Source organism: Falco biarmicus, chromosome 8, assembly GCF_023638135.1.
Source record: "Falco biarmicus isolate bFalBia1 chromosome 8, bFalBia1.pri, whole genome shotgun sequence".
NCBI lineage: Eukaryota > Metazoa > Chordata > Aves > Falconiformes > Falconidae > Falco > Falco biarmicus.
This window is the reverse complement of record NC_079295.1, coordinates 30,197,788-30,211,939: the sequence shown is the minus strand read 5'-3', so window position 1 is coordinate 30,211,939 and position 14,152 is coordinate 30,197,788. Positions and strand designations below refer to the sequence as shown.

Here is a 14,152-nt window from a genome sequence, read left to right as displayed (position 1 = left end):
TTGTCCTTACTTCACGGTATCACTCTACCATTCAGTGTTTCTTATAACTGACTTCAGCCAAAACTCTCAGAACAGAAGGAACCTGCCCCTGTGTGGCCTTTGTACAGCAAAACTCTAATATGAGAAAAGTTTCACAAGTGTTCCAGTTTTGACCCCCCCTTGTCATACGAACAGGTTAAAAAAGACCACCAAAAAGGGAGAATTTATTTTATTAGGCCAAATTACTGTTTTATAACTCTGAAAGCTAAGTAACTAGCTGATGGTGAAATAATAACTATTGTACCCTAAATTTGTACACAAAAAGTATCTTGTGTTATTTTACATAAAAATTTTAAAAAAATTTATTGTATTTCCCTTCCCAAAGTTATGCATAGTTGTTAAAACTGAAGGTACAGTCCAAGCAAAAAATTAAAGTTGTGTTCAAATACCTTCCCAGAGTAATTTTTCCTGAGACACACAATTTGTTTTATAAGCCTGTAATTACGTATGTGCTATTTTATAGTTCTCAAATACTTTTGAAACAGTTAATTTCCTTGCTAACAGAGATTATACAAAATTATGAGGGCAAATCTAGCATTACCCATAGAGATGTGTATGTGTACACAAATAAGGAGGTACAGTGGCAGTATTAATAAGCCATACATTGTGCATCTTCTTTCCCCAAGTAATCTGTACTCTGGCCACAAGTTATCGATTATTTCAAATCTTTGAATAACTCAACATTTTTTTGTTTGTCATTCTTCTGGACTTAAAACACAATCATATTTTTTCTTTTACCCACCACAGCATAGTAAACTTACAATATCAAGAATGTTCAGCATAACAGAAAAAAAGCCTGATAATGCTTTCTTTGAGAAAAAAAAAAAAAAAGTACTCTATAACAATATACAAAACATACTAGAAGCCTTAGCCAAAATACCTTTATAGCACCCCAGCATTCTATGTAATTTGTCCATCTCACTCATATTTCTGTGCTTTGACAAAAAGCAAAATTTCCAAACTCAAGGGAATTAAAAACTTTTATCACATACCAGTTCAGTTCTATCAAAAAAATTAACTTTCACTTTGACATCCAGACACCAATGGTCATATTACAGCAAACCCACATTTTGGGCAGGCAGGTGGGGCAGGTATTGTAATCCTGTACTAGGAGCATGTCAGAGGTAGGTTTTTACTTAATAATTTAATTTTCAATAAGACCTGTAATAATTTTCCCCAAGACCTGCACTAATACTATCTAAGCAACAGCTACCTTTTTATTAGCTTTTCTGGCTCTCTCCGACTCAAACATTTAACACCAAATTCTTAATGGCAAAGATTTCTTATTTATCTTCAGAAGCCCTGAATGCTACCACACAGTAACAACCAACAGAACTTACGGTGATGATTCCAGTATGATGCTATTAGCTTGAGTGGAAGATGGAGATCTGTGATTTACAAATACTTCACTCGGGGAAGTGTGAACTACATGGTCCACTAAATGTCCAACTGATGATGGTCGTAACCGGGCTCCTTCCTGAGCGAAGGCAGAGTTGCGACTAAGAGAAATAATAGCAGTGCAATGTGAAAAAAGTATTATTAACCCACATTTCTTACCCTGCTACAAAGGAATGATAAAATAATTCATTCCTCTCAGTGCAAGCATATGTTCATATACATTTTTTTGTTAAGTAGTTTAAGGTTTAAAAAAAATCACTGAAACAATTATGTTGTCAGATGAACATGCTATATTTCATAATTTTCTTTTTTAAAGTGTTCAAAAATTATTTTCATAAACACTAAATGGCTAATATTTTTCTTTCTTCTTTTTTCTCCTTCCCCCCCCCCCCCCCCCCCCCCGCCTTCAACTAAAGGAGCCTGAAAGCATTAAGGTCCAATGAACAGGCTACGGGACTGAGAGTCCAGTCAATGAGAAGAAAAAGGAATACCCAAGAGGAGAAATCCTGGCTTTGTTCATGGCAAACCTTAACTTGAATTGATTAAGATGAACATTTTATCTCCTGCATCTTCTCCTAGAAGAATTATAAGCTTTGCACTGAGAGTTTTATGTGAACCAAAATGTTCCCATTTCAAAAACAGCATAGCGGCATAGGCATCTTTCTTAAAATGTTTTGAAACATGCATGATCAAGTTATGTTTTGCTATAAGTGTCGTTATTACACAATTTTCACATTAATTTTTAAAAGCTACCGATATTTACAACAACAGCCTTTTGAATAATATGCTGCAGTGCCAAAGAATCTTAAAACCTTCTGGTTTATGGAATACAAAATTGGATAATACTGATCCTTAAGCCAGTTTCAGCACACTGAGAAAAGTGGTTCTTTTCAGGAATGATTTTTCACTAACACAAACCTTAAGCTCTATCATATGAAAAGAGTGAGTTTTGAAAGGAAATGCAGAAAAATTGAGGGGAATAAAACTGCAAGCATTTCTCATTAAGTAATCTTCCCCAATGTTTTAAGAAGTGGTGTTAACCAGAATCAATTATTTCTAAAATATCACCAAGATGTTATTTTTTATTATTATTATTATTTAGCCAAATGAACAATTTAGTTTTAACTGTGCTTGAGAATAGTCAAGCTCTCAAATTTAAGGTAGCATGCTACATCTTACACTTTTTTATAGGTTGAGTGAGAAGCACCCAAAATTCAGCCCCAAATAGTTTCTCTTATCTGGAGGCAAATGTTCCAGAGAACCACTCAGCACAAAATTTGTTATTTTAATATAATATATATTTAATATAATTTAATATAACATATAATAATAACATATAACATATATAATATATAATGCATTAATTCTTTTTTCACACCAGTAGGTCATTCACATTAGAGGTTAGACAGTCACTTCTAGGGAGAGAAGATCTGATGCTGCTTACTGATTTGGGGTTCCAGGTGGAGACCGTGATGGTAGGCTCTGTGTTTCCAGCCTCTCATCAGACAGTGAGTTCCTACTCACTACTTCCCAGTCCATTCCACTCATTAACTTCCGTGCCAAGGGTTTACTGGGGGATCTAGAAGAAGAAAGTAAAGTGACTAACTAAAAATAAAAACTATGAGATAACAATAAAATTACATAAAATTCACTGCAATGAAACTGATGTTTTATAATAGGAAACCTGATTATAATAATGCAAAACTATATTTACATGGGCAGTTCTGCATTTTCTCATTATATTGTACTTCGTTTTCTGTACTTTGTACAGGAAAGTCAATGAAATACAGTCATAAAATACTGCTGGCTGGGAGGGGGACAGGAAAAGTGGAAGAGGAACCCACTAAACTTCACTAAGCATTTCTAATGCCTCGGAGAGAACCTGACTCAAAACAGCCATTGAGAGATAAAAATTCAAATCAAAACCAAAACAACCCCACAAACCAAACCAAACCCTCTAAGCAACACAACTATTTAGCCATCTCAGGAAAAATAAAGCAGTAGAAACATCAGCCCAAAAAACTTCCCAAAGACTTAGAAGAACTGAAAGTGTGGTAATCGTCACCAAGGCAATACAGCTACTGAGTTTTGTTTACTCATCAGGGTTTTCCATCAAGGTGACATGCTTTCTTCCAGAATGTGTTTTGTTACCTGTAAGACAGATGCAGTTGTCCTATTCAAACTTCTTTGGGGGTAACCAAACTTCATTTGCTTTTGTGCCAGAAATGTCCTTCAGGTTAAAGGTTGTTATCACCAGTGTTTTTACACAAAAGGAATTGTATTTTTCTACTCATTGCCCTTTCTCGTTATTGAGGAAATTTTTCTTCTTTTCTCCAGTCATCCCAGCATACCTAGAATACCCTTCTGCTGTTTCTTTCACCTATTTCTTAAGCACAAATAAGACCACACTTGCAATCTCTTGTGAAATACTGCATTTCCCTTTTATACTGGAAATCATCAAATGAATCATCTGAGAATTGTGGTTGTTTTTTTCTTAGCATCACGTTGGACAGTTCAGTTACCCTGCGACTAAATATACCCAGACTTTTGCTATTTATTGTGTTCATCTGAAAATTCTTTAGACAGCAACAACAATTCTTTTAAACAATCCTTTAACGTCCTACATATTTCGTGTCACTGGATTTTAACTGTACTTTGATAGTACTATATAGTTCAAATTTCTCCTCTATCATTACCCAACCATATTTTGTTCCAGTGATACCTCAACTTCAGGTTTTTGTGCCCTGATAATTTCATTCCCATTTGCCTTTACATTCTATCACTATACTCATCTCTACTCTCCAGGTTTGCACAATGAGGTGCCAACATATTATTGTATCAGCGTAACTCCTTCAGTTCTTTCCCCAGTTCCATACAAACACATCACAAAATAACCTCTGCCTTTCCTGTCCCTGGGACACAAGGCAACTGTTCCTTATCTCCATCATTATCACATTACTCATTTACTGAAAGTGCAAATCCAGAAAAAAGGAACTTTCAGAAATTAAGGAACTACCCACAAACGAATTACATCCTTTTGAAAATGAGAAGCTTCATTACAAATACATTTTTGCTTCTCATGGAACTTAAAATTCAATGCAAGCCACCACCTTAAGCAGACTGCCCCCCATATTATCAAAAAATTCTACAACAATAACCAACCAAGCATCATATCAAATAATCTATCTTCATGCAGAAATATGTAAGTTCTATGATGTCAACACTGTGTGTTTGATACTAAAGGAGTTGTGATCTGTGTGTGTTTTTACATCCCCAAGCAGTTCTGAACATGTATTGCACGCTGCTTTGCTGCTCTAAAGACTTACTGAATAACAGCTGAAAACATCAGACAGTTAAGTGAGATGGGCTGTTCTAAATACTACTGCTTCAAGTCTTTTTCCACTTGGGGAAAAAATAATCTGACAGTATATTGATATTTGAAAACAGGGAAAATATAAATTATTTAATTCCTGAGGAAAAGCACATCCAGCTTCTTAGCATGCTGCACTGTATTTAAGCAGTATAAATTTGATTCAAAAAGTAATTAGCTTGACATCATGTCAATTAAACCAACTTTTCAATTTCTGTAATTTGTTTCAGATGTGAGCAACTTAAACCACTTACATATTTTTTCTTCACAAACACAGCAAATTTGAGCAGCTCTGAACAAATGAAATAAGAAGAAACCAGCAGAAGTGAAATGCATGTCTAATGTTATCTGTTCAGTACTCGTTTACTAATCAAAGCTATCATTAGCTAGACCTTGCTGACAGCATGCTGGCAGTCAGCAGGTTAGCACCAAGAGCCAGCTCTGCCTAGAGAACAGGCTGAGGGAAAGATGCAGAGCCACATAATATATGCAATGCTAAATTAGGGAAATATGGGACTGCAGATACAGTAGTTTCTGACAGACATATAAAGGCAGCTATTGAACCTTATTTACCTTCAGTGAAAAAGCAACAATTAGAACATAAGAAACTTGGTTTGGTTTGTGTTTAGTTTGTTGGGGGTTTTTTGAAGTGTGCAACAGTGAAAGGGCACTATCCTTGCCTGTATAAAACAAAGTCAGTCACAAAGAGAGACACAAAAGTATATAGGGAAGGGAAAAAACAAGTTTTTCCAAAAATTACATTTTTGACTGCTTCAAAAAAAACAACCCACTGCACTGTCTCTGAAGTCATAGTTTGTAACTACATTTTTGAAAACTTCCTCAATCTATGCAAAAAATGAACATAACTAAAATGAGAAAAGCATCATTTTCGTCCCTATCAAAAAAATCCAATGTTAAGAAAACTCACCGTTTGCTGTGGATAGGGTCTGCTCTTTCAGCCATAATACCTTACTACCATGATAAACAGCTGCAGCGTTTATCAGCAAATGTTCGTTTCAATTATTTTATTAACAGCTCTAACCTCAGAGTCCCACCCTCTCATGTTTGTTGCCTCTACTTCCTGTCTTTGCAGAAATTTCAAAGAAAAAATTACCACACTGCAGCACTGAACTTCTCAGTGCTGTGGCTTTTCGATACTAGTTCTCCTACCAACACTTTTAAATCTAACATTTTTTTTCTTATTAACACATAAGATATGTTGTGAAAATTTCCTGCAAATTTCTCCTGTATCACTAATTCCTTACAATATGCAAATAACTTACTCATGCTAGAGTGCAGCTGAGGAGATGGGAGGGGGTAAGGTGTAAAAAACATTTTAAATGCTTTGATAAACTTTGGAATTCTAAATTCCACCTTTGTCTGCTCAGTCTGGATGCTTCTACTGCATCCCAGCACAGGGCACTTCTAATTAACAGAGTAAACTATTCTCAGATTCAGCTTTTGGTGTATTGGCAGAGATATTCCTAAAGAAGTTGCAAGAAGTCCTATCTACCTGAGTAAGGACAGAGACTGAAAACTTTACATGCCCCCAAACACAAGAACAGTCTTACAAGCTGCAATACTATGTCAAATAAAAAAAATTGAGTAGCAGGATGAAATTACATAATGCAACTGGAAAAAAAGCATGACAAATTGTATTAGCTCAGCTACAGTACACAAAAGCTTTTGAAGACAGAATTTGTTTTGTGTCCCACAGACGAAGTGCTAAATTCTCACACAAGCTGGGAAAGAAAGAGGGTATTGTTTGGGAACACAGGTGCAAATCTTTTAAATCATTTCTATCCCAAAAAGAAATACAACCTGGAGCCACAGCCTTGCTTTGTATTTTGACAAGGAGTACGGGGAATGCACCTCTCAGCAAAACTGGCAACTACTGCTTCAGACCGAGTCTGAAACTATGTACAAATCCGCAGATACACCACAAATGACATACGCAATTTAAAACAACTGAGGAATTATTTAATTAACCGAATAAATGCATAGATGAAGCGACTGGATTTTTGGAAACAGAGACTGCAACTTAATAATAGGGAGTTTGCAAATACAAATGACTGAGACACCCACCCACTATCATACAACACACACAAACCACCTTTTCTCAGCTCGAGTAAACACCATCAGAACTGAACAAAGTAAGAATATTTTGCAAGGACTTTAAGAGAGAACAGTGTTCTTTAAGAAATCTCTCAATTCATGTTTTGATAAAACTGTATTCACTTTGATTATCTACTTTCACTTTTACTATGCTCCAGGGAATTCTTATGGGTTTTCTTGGGTTCTGAATACCCTGCAACAAATGAGGCCAAGAGAATAGCTGTAATTAAGAAGGGGCGGGGAGGGGGAAGAATCTAAACTGCAGCAACAGTTTTCTAAATGCTAAAGTTAGTACTGCATGAAGATTAAGAAAACAGCATCATCCACAAAACGCATCAAATTTATTACAAATCATCTCCTTCACAGTAATAGATTCAATTTTTTACAACTGAATTTTAAATGGTTTTATGATTTGGAAAAAAAGTACAATCCATGAATACTACTTCACCTAATTTTAAAGTAAAATCCTGAGGACAAACAGCTAGGCCTGCTAATCATAGGTTATAACTGCTCTTTTTATTCAAATGGCTGTTAAGAAATTTTACTTCCATGTCTTGTGTTCTGTATCTATGTTCTGCTCATTGTGCAAAGGCTACATGGTCATTGCTTGCGGCAATCACTATTTCCCAGCTTTGAATAAACACCTCACTCAAATTAACATCTCAATGTACTATGGGTGTTATTCTCCTAAAATGTGTCCCGGTTTCTGCTGGGAGAGAGTTAATTTTCCTCCCCATAGCTGATACAATGCTGTGTTTTGGATTCAGTATGAGAATAATGTTGAATAATGAGAATAACACACTGATGTTTCAGATGTTGCTAAATAGCGCTTACTCTAAATTAAGGACTCTTCAAGTTTCCCATGCTCTGCCAGTGAGCAGGTGTGCAAGAAGCCGGGAGGGAGAAGAGCCAGGACAGCTGACCTGAACCAGCCCAAGGGATATTCCACACCACAGAGCATCATCCACAGTATATAAACTGGGGGGAAGAAGGAGGAAGTGGGGAATGTTTGGAGTGACAGTGCTTGTCTTTCCAAGTAACCATTATGTGTATGGAGCCCTGCTTTCCTGGAGATGGCTGAACACCTGCTGGCCCATGGGAAGTGGTGAATGAATTTCTTATTTTGCTTTGCTTGCACATGTGGCTTTTGCTTTACCTACTAAACTGTCTTTATCTTAATCCATGTGTTTTCTCACTTTTACTCTTCTAATTCTCTCCCCCCATCCCACTGGTGGGGCAGTGTGAGCGAGCAGCTGCGTGGAGCTTAGTTGCCAGCTAGGGTTAAACCACAACACAATGAAATGATTCAAAAGTCTGCTTAAACAGTATTAGCTCAAATAAGGCAGTTTCTAACTAGATATTGGTAAGAAAACACAGTGTAAGTCTGGATAGCTCTAGAAAAAAAAATCTGGTTTTTTTGGGGTTTTTTTGTTTTGTTTTTAAACTGATCTTGAATAATCTTCTGATGTGGTAATAACAAAAGCAAGAGTAATTACTCTTTTTTTTTTTTAATTAAGTGTCCACTTAATTTGCAAGACAGACCTGGCTTTAATGCTGGCATGCTCCTGGTTTCATAGCAAAAGGCAACCAATACATAGCAGAACTTTCAAAAGCAATCCAAATGAGTCCACTGCTTGAGAGCTTAAAAAGCTGTTCAACACCACAATGACTTTGTCTGAGAAAGACACACTCAGAAAGAGAAAAGCCGGTTCTAGGAACAAAAACCACGTTATGCCTGAAAAAACCTTAAAAAGCAAAATTTATCCTTTCTATGAATACAAAAGGGCTAACATCCACTCAGTATTAAATTTGAAATGTAAATCTTTAGAAGACAAAGAATTAAAGATAATGTTCTTAGATTAAGCTTCTTGAACCATGTGGTGTTCTAGAAATGTCTTATATTTCAAATATTTTCACACTGGAAAATACTAAAAGTCTTTAAAATTGAAATGTATTACTTGCACACTATGATGGGGAGGACAGAGGAAGAAACAGATGATTTAATAAAAGCCTGTTGAGGTGTATTTGTTACAATATGCTATTAATTTCAGTTCACCAACATATGTGTATATACCTCAGACATTTATCAGTCATCAGCATTACTAAACAAATCAAAAGGTGAGGATGAATGCTGTATTCCTTAGTCTAAAAGCAACAGTGGAAAATAAAATCACTGGCCAAAGAGACCAAGTATTGTATCACAAAAAAAAGCACCAAAGACATGAGAAAACATCATAGCAGCTCTATCCATGGCTTTACATTTTATCCAGAATATTCATTACAAAATACAAGTGACCCCAGCACCACTTGTTCAGTTTTGACACAAAGGGAAGAGTGCCATCTACTGAATAAGATTTTCTAATATTATAAATACACTCTTCAAAACAAAAAACAGCTCTCCTCCACTCTACCTTACTTGTGGGAAATTGCCAAGTTCAGACTGCAACAAGAAAAGTAGTTTTTAACTGATTCAGAATGGTAATTTAAGTAACAAACTTAGCTGTCACAGTGATGAGCCTCCCAGGTACCAGAAAAGTTGGCCCACATAAAAATCTAACCAGCCTCCCCAAGTAAATTAAATAGAATAAAAAATAATTCTACAGCACACAGAACAAATTGGTTTTATAAAATCTACCTGTTGAACCACCATGTGACAGCACTTCTGCCCCTAAATCCTTCTAACATGGAGCTGGTTATCTATGGTGTGCCCAGCTAAAAACTCAAATTTTATTGTATTGCACATGGAGAAAGGGGAGGGGGGGCAGGAAATCAAGGCAGAATTCACCAATGCTCTGAACAGCAGTGTTTGCAGGTACGTGAGAAAGGTTGCTGGGCTTGTTGCTAAATTTCTGTGAGCATCAATTTGTACTCCAGCTTTCCTTAAGGGGTAACTATGTTGAAAGACATTTCCCGTTTCAGTAAAAGTATAAGCATAGAAAAAGCACGGAGCATGTTCCCTTCCCATAAGGATTCTTTCTATTAAAGATCAGATCAGAAATCTGCCAGATAGATGCAGCAGGTATTTTACTTTTGAATACTGTTAACATAATTTCTGGATGAAGAGCTAAATCTGTGTCTTGACTGTTTCCCTGCAATCACTGAACCCCTCAGGAGTCTGAAACCCAATTAAGTAATAGATTCTATGATTAGCCAGCTACTCTGTGACAGAATACCTTCAGAAGCAGCTCACTCCTCGCCAGATTTTTCATAGGGACTATGAGGGACACTTCACTGGGACTATAGTGATAATGCTGTTCTGACCAAGTCAGTCACTCACAGTACCTTATTCTAAAGAAAGTATGTCTGTACTGTTGTAGGTTGTTCTCAAGGATAAATCATACCCATTAACTCAATATTTTAATGGAATGGTTAGAGACCATGCTTTGCAATAATGACAGCTCTAAAAAGACTAGTACACATAGCAATAAACTACACAGATTGAAGGCTATTCCAAATCTTGAAAATACATAAAGAAGGACATATAAAGAATACCCTTATTTTCTGTCATAAGACTCTCCCCCATTTCTGGCTGCCCCAAAGAAACACCCCTCCCATATCAAAATTAAACTCCTTAATGCAGTTAAATCAAGCCACCAGCAACAGTCAACAACAGTTGCTCTTTATTTTACATTTTTGCAAACAGAAAACGATCCTGTAGCATCTAAAATCATACAAACAGAGAAGGCTTACTGATCTTGTACAAATGTAAATTGCTTACCTTGCAAATACTCTGTCTTTGTTTGCTCTTTCTTTACCATACTGCACAGACTGGACCTCTGTTCTCCCACTGGAAAATAAAACAAAACAAAGCAAAACCACTAAATGCAACAAGCTTAGGATAACAATTTCTTGCTTAAAATCGAACCATCTCAACAGAAAATCCCTAGATTCTATTTTCAGTCATACTCAAGCAATTGAGCTAGCTTCAGTACAGTGTAACTTTAGAAAGCATTTAGTAGAAGTGTAGGTTGCCTTCCCCATTACAGTCTAACTCTAACAAAGACCAATTAATTTTAGGCATGAAGACATAAATTTTTCTCTTCCTTTTTCTTCTTATCCAAAGCAATAAAAAAGTTCCACTTGGATCTTCGGGTAACAACACTATAATCCTCTCCATTAGCCACACTCAAAAGTCACAGCATCTCCTCTGTACTCCTCCTAAACTATTCCCTGAATCGCTAATATCTTAGTTGCTACTTAGTTTGGCAAAATATCATGAATAAATTAAGATAAACAAATCAGAATTGTATTCTTCTGTACAACTTGTCAAAACCAAGATCAGATCTTCTAACTTGCTGACTTTTCATGTAAGATCAGATGTCTTGTGTAGAAGTAAATCCTTTGTAATATTTCATAATTTCTCTTTTAGAAAAAAATATGCAATTTTGGGGGGGCTGTCTATCAGCAGTTGATAGTGGTGGCAAGATATCAACAAAACTCCCTCTTGTACCCACTTCCCCATTTATAACTTCACACCAAGGCACAGACTCAGAGGATACAAGTAAAAGTATACTGATACTTAAAACTCTGGTTTTTTGTCTCTTACAGGGACATTTACATCGTAAAGTCAAACTGTTCATTAATAATTAGCTCGTTTCACATTCGTATTACAGAACTACTGTATGTATGAAGGCTGGAGAAATGGGCCAGCTGGTATCTCATGAAATTCAGTGAAGGGAAATGCAAAGACCCTCACCTGGGGAACAATAACCCCATGCACAGGCTAAGGGCCAACTGGCTGGAAAGCAAGTTTACTCAACACGGATGAGACTGCATCTGGAGTGCTGTGTTTGTTGAGTTCCAGGGTCCTTCAAGTCAACCAAAGGGCCACAGAAACAATTAAGGGTCCAGAGTGACTGACACATGAGGAGATGAGAGAGCTGGGACTGTTCAGCCTCAGGAGGAGAAGGCTCAGGGGCATCAAATGAGTGCCTATAAATACCTGAAGAGGGAATTAAAAAATACAGCCAGCCTCTTCTCAAGAGAGCCCAGCGACATGACAAGAGGCAATGGGCACAAACTGAAATATGAGATATCCTACTTAAACAGAAGGTGGTAAAAAACAACAGCAATAAAAAAGAATCCTCACAAAGCAAACAAAAAAAACTTTTTACTGTGAAGGTGGTCAAACACTGGATCAGGTTGCTCAGAGATGGTGCAAAGTCTCCATCCTTGGAGATATTCAAAACCTGGCTGGACACTGTCCTAGGCAACCTGCTGCAGCAGACCCCATTTGAACAGGGCATTGGACTAGGCAGTGTCCAGAGCTGCCTTCCAACCTCTGCCATGTTGTGATTCTAAGAAATCTCTGTTTTCAAACCTGCTGCCTACTAACTTCCTAGGGTTATACATTTTTAAATCCAACAAGCAGTAAGCCATCTACATTTTCCTTTATTCCTTTCCAGTAATTCTAACATTGTATTTGCCTTTCTTTAACTCCTACTTATAATTGATTTAATGTTTTCACAGAACTACAAAGGTCCAAGACAGTAACAGCTTATTTATAATTGGTGTTCCTCCTCTTTTCTCTCCTTGTGTAGATTATTTTGCATTTTTAGACACTGAACTCAATCTACCATTTTATTGCCTACTCACTCATTGTGACATACCACCGAAACTTTCTACAGTCAACTTCAGCTTTTGCTACAAAAACCTGTATCACTTCAGTGGTAACTTCCCTTTGTTGAGAAGAAGGAACCTACTTGTTACACATCTGTTTAAAATAGTTGCTAATATACAATAAAACTCTTCAGGTTTTGGCAGTTTAACTTCTTTAATGAGTATTTGGTAAGGAATACTATTAGAACCACTTTGAAAATTTAAAGACAGTGTACAGAAGTCAGTTTTTCTCATCAGTAGTCTTGATCTCTCCTGGAAGCTTTTTTTTAAAAAAAAGAAGAACAACAATCCAACCACCTTGCTTTGTAATTTGCTGGATTATAATCTTTTAGACCAGTGGAAACAATAAATTATGTAACACATTTAATAGTTCAACAATTTAATGTCTCTGATTTCTTTCAGAACTGGGCATAATTCTGTCTAGCCCTGGCAATTCAGCATTTTATTAGTTTGTTCTACTCATAGAAATGCTGGCTAGAAGTCTCTAGTCCAATCTCCTGTTAACACTAGGTCATGTCTGGCCGTGGCTTTGTCTACCCAAGTTTTGAAAGCCTCCAAAAATAGATCCCACAACCACCCTGAGTAACTTGTTCCAGTAATGCACTACTCTCCTAAAAAAACAAAAACCCAAAAACTTTTCTTAATGTCCAGCTAGAATCTTCAAGATGAAATCTGTGGCTGTTGCCCCTTGCTCTGTCACCTGCCATTACCAGCACAAGTCTGGCTCCACCATTTCTGACACTGCCCTTGAAGTAGCTTTAGGCTTGCTACAGAATTCCCCCTTGGCTTTCTCTTCACCAGATTAAACAAGCCCACTGCCCTCAGCCTCTCCTTGTGTGCCATGTTACTACTATTATGCTGCCTCTAAACAATCTCTCAAACTACCTACAGAAGTTCTAGCCTTTTGGCTGCTTCATTAACTTTAATGATCATCTTAAATTTTAGGCAGTTTCCCTTTTCATCTTACATTAACATAAAACGAATGTCATCCTCCAAGAACTATCCTGTAATACTAACCACAATGATTCAAATTCAAAATAGTTACAAAAATTAAAAAGCTCCCCCAAATTCACTACAATAATATTGAACCAACTCTCAAACACTGTTCAGGATCACAGAATGTTTCTCAAATAAGTGCTGTGAATCCTGGTCAAAAAATGGTATAAGAATTTAGCCACCAAATTACTTTCCTCTTTATACATCTATATAACCCCCAAGTGTAACAGAAACAGTCTGTTACTGTGTTGTCTAGCTTTTCATCATCTCCTTTTGTACATCACAGATACTGCTGTCATTCTAGGCAGGTGATTAGTAGCAGCTCCGTTATTCTCTACTTCAGGCACAATTTAAACCACCAGCATTCTGCATTACTTGCAGAGGCTGTTACCTCAGCTACTGGGATTTTCTTTTTTATGAAAAGCATAATACACTAAAAACCAACACCACCTACTCCATCGATAGAAATTATACTTGGGGATTATAGTTATTCCACAGTCATTCTTTGCACCTCCAAGATTTTTGCAATTATGTTAAGTTCATCCTTAGAAGTTACAGACTTAATTTTATCCTTATTTTCTGAACTTCTGGTTTTGGTACAGAATATGTATGTCT

The 14,152-nt window shown here is 36.7% G+C and overlaps 1 protein-coding gene across 3 annotated transcripts in view; it reads right to left on the bottom strand.

Moving 5' to 3' along the window:
* The window catches only part of PTPN4 (protein tyrosine phosphatase non-receptor type 4), a 118,387-nt gene that overhangs the window by 29,060 nt on the left and 75,175 nt on the right, over nt 1-14,152 (bottom strand). For all 3 annotated transcript variants that reach the window (XR_008823498.1, XM_056349045.1, XM_056349046.1), the window contains 3 exons: nt 10,641-10,709; nt 2,882-3,016; nt 1,380-1,538 (listed from right to left, as the gene is read on the bottom strand). Coding sequence is in view for 2 of the 3 variants with exons in the window: in XM_056349045.1 (XP_056205020.1) it covers nt 1,380-1,538; nt 2,882-3,016; nt 10,641-10,709 (363 nt within the window). In the remaining variant the exon portion in view is untranslated. The remainder of the gene's footprint in view (nt 1-1,379; nt 1,539-2,881; nt 3,017-10,640; nt 10,710-14,152) is intronic.